The sequence below is a fragment of the Silurus meridionalis genome, chromosome 2 (genome assembly GCF_014805685.1).
Source record: "Silurus meridionalis isolate SWU-2019-XX chromosome 2, ASM1480568v1, whole genome shotgun sequence".
Lineage (NCBI taxonomy): Eukaryota > Metazoa > Chordata > Actinopteri > Siluriformes > Siluridae > Silurus > Silurus meridionalis.
Window position 1 is genome coordinate 14,161,079 of NC_060885.1, and position 2,588 is coordinate 14,163,666.

Consider the following 2,588-nt stretch of genomic DNA (forward strand, 5'->3'; position numbering starts at 1 on the left):
GCATGGTTTCAATAAGGGTTAAGCTAATGAGGCTTAGTCTCTCTCTCTCTCTCTCTCTCTCTCTCTCTCTCTCTCTCTCTCTCTCTCTCTCTCTTTCTCTCTAGTTAATTGCAACAAAGGTTCTCAAATAGCTCAAACACCGGAGCCCTGGAGCCATCAATAAACCACCGCGGCAAGACCAGTATGATTGACCACGTACATTTCTTTCAAACTCACTTTGACGTCCGTCCCTAAGAAACTTTGCTGTCCAATCAAAACGCAGACACTGGAAGTCATGTGGGCAAAAGCAGAGCGCAGATTGGATGGCGGCAAAGAAAAAAGCGCACTTTGGGGAGTTTTATAGCTGGGAGAGCTCTGGGCTATACAAGAGAGAAGGGAGCGTCGCAGAAACACAGCGGATGACAGAAAGAAAAACAAGCGGGAGTTAAACTGAGAGGGCCTGGTATTTGGAAATTGTATGGCCCCTTTACCCTGCACCATGAGCTCTGTTCAAGTACCACTTTCCCAAGAAGGTGAAACTCAGAAGCGCACAAACACGGACGCAGAAGAGGCTGAGAGCACCGAGAGAGCCGCGGCCAAAGGATGTAAAAACAAGCCGTTCAGCCTTCCGTTTAGCGTGGAGTCTCTAATATCGGACAGGGTTAGCTCCAGGACTTCATATTCCACATCTGATTCGGGGCTTATATCCCCCTCTGAGGAACGCTCACAACTTTCACCAATGGCTTTATACACGGACAGGAAATTGCCCCTGGAGAGCGTCTCAAACTTAGCTGTGGGGAAGAGAGGAGAGTCGGAGGAGAGGAATGAGAAGGGACAAGGCGGATGGTTTCAGACCCCTTCATACGCGTCTCCACCAAGTAAGTGACAATTCAGTAGAGTTCAAATCAAGTCTCACTGTTTGGTGATGTTCTTCATACGCACATGCCATGTTTCTTTATCATGCATGAGACTTATACTGAGGATTTTGAATTAAATCAAAACATTAACCGAAGTTGTATGCTGTCAATAATGGGCCTAAATAAGTCGCATCATTTGATATCAAAAGTTTTTTAAATAGTATCACTGCTTGGTTGTGTCTCATTCTTTATTTATCTCGTTCTATTAATCATTCTCACGTTGTGTGTGTGTTGTTTTTTTTTTAACAGGACACTCGAGTCCGTCTCCGTGCGCACTCCGCAAACACAAGAACAACAGAAAACCCAGAACCCCGTTCACCACCTCGCAGCTGCTGGCTTTAGAGAGGAAGTTCCGCCAGAAGCAGTACCTCTCCATCGCAGAACGAGCGGAGTTTTCAATTCACTCAATCTAACAGAGACGCAGGTGAAGATCTGGTTCCAGAACAGGAGAGCGAAAGCAAAGAGACTCCAAGAAGCAGAGTTGGAGAAACTCAAACTCGCGTCAAAGCCTCTGTTACCGGCGTTCGCCTTTCCCTTCCCGCTGGGAGCGCACGTGGGCTCTCCGGGGCTGTACGCCGCCTCGAGCTCGTTCCCGCGACCTTCACTGCCCGTTCCTGGACTTTTCGGAGGACCTGTCACCTATGGGATGTATTATCTGTCTTAAATGTTGTTACGTATATTTAACTTCAAGACTGCTGTTTTTTTTGCCAGTCATTAACGGACAAGTAAAATGTCCATCTTTCTTTATAAAGTGAATTTTTTTTTGGCGTGAGCCTAAACACACTTAATCACACTGAGATCGACAAATAAGAAATATAAAAGAATATATACGTTGAAAGCTTTCCGTGGTGCCCTTAAAATAAACAACCTGTGGCTTATAAGCCATACTATTTTAGCCCTAAACCGATATGCCTTAAAATCAGCAGCAAACTAACTCATCTGTATTAAAACTATAGTCATATTTGGAGCAATCGGTGTTTTAATGAAATCAACATTTCATTTTAAAACACTATATAACCTCTTTACCAGATGTTGTCATGAAGGAATCATCCGTGCCAGACTATTTGAATACACTCCGAGTACCACTTGAAATTATTTTCATACAAATTTAAATTGTATTAATATTATATTCGGAAAAAAAATTGCAAAGGTATTTTTTTACCATTTATTCGTGTACTGGGTCTGGAGTGTGTTTTAGTAGCTGCGTTCCACATTTGCTTTTCTCAGAGCCGATGGTTTAATAGTGAAGGCTATAACTTTTATAACGGGTTTACATTCACCCACTTTCATTGTTTTCTGTTTTCGTTAAGCCACAATGCCCTTGTGATACATGTACTATGCTATAGTTTGATAGATTGTAAAATTAACCTCTAGACCCTTTTTTATATCTGTAAATAAGCGTATATATTAGCATACGGATATTTTCCAACTACATTTGAAATTACAAATAGGAATTGATATTTATATACTGTGTTTACATTTATTTCCTGTAAATTATTGTAAATATTTGTACATAAAAATAGAAAAAAAATAATCTTTTGTATTAAAAAAATACATTTTGAACAAGATGAGTGTGCCTTGTTTTACTAGCGATGTAAATGTAGACCCGACATGCAGGATTTTATTATTATAATAAAATCGGAAATACTGCTCGCTATTATTTATATATTCACATTTTCGAAAATCGTTTTG

The 2,588-nt window shown here is 40.8% G+C and overlaps 1 protein-coding gene across 1 annotated transcript; it reads left to right on the forward strand.

Annotated features, from left to right (window-relative positions):
* Positions 1-357: 357 nt before the first annotated feature.
* On the forward strand, positions 358-1,895 carry msx3 (muscle segment homeobox 3). Its single transcript, XM_046875009.1, is given in 3 exon segments — positions 358-857; positions 1,146-1,289; positions 1,292-1,895. Coding segments are annotated over 3 exon segments (813 nt in total). The 5' UTR covers positions 358-457; the 3' UTR covers positions 1,561-1,895.
* Positions 1,896-2,588: the final 693 nt, after the last annotated feature.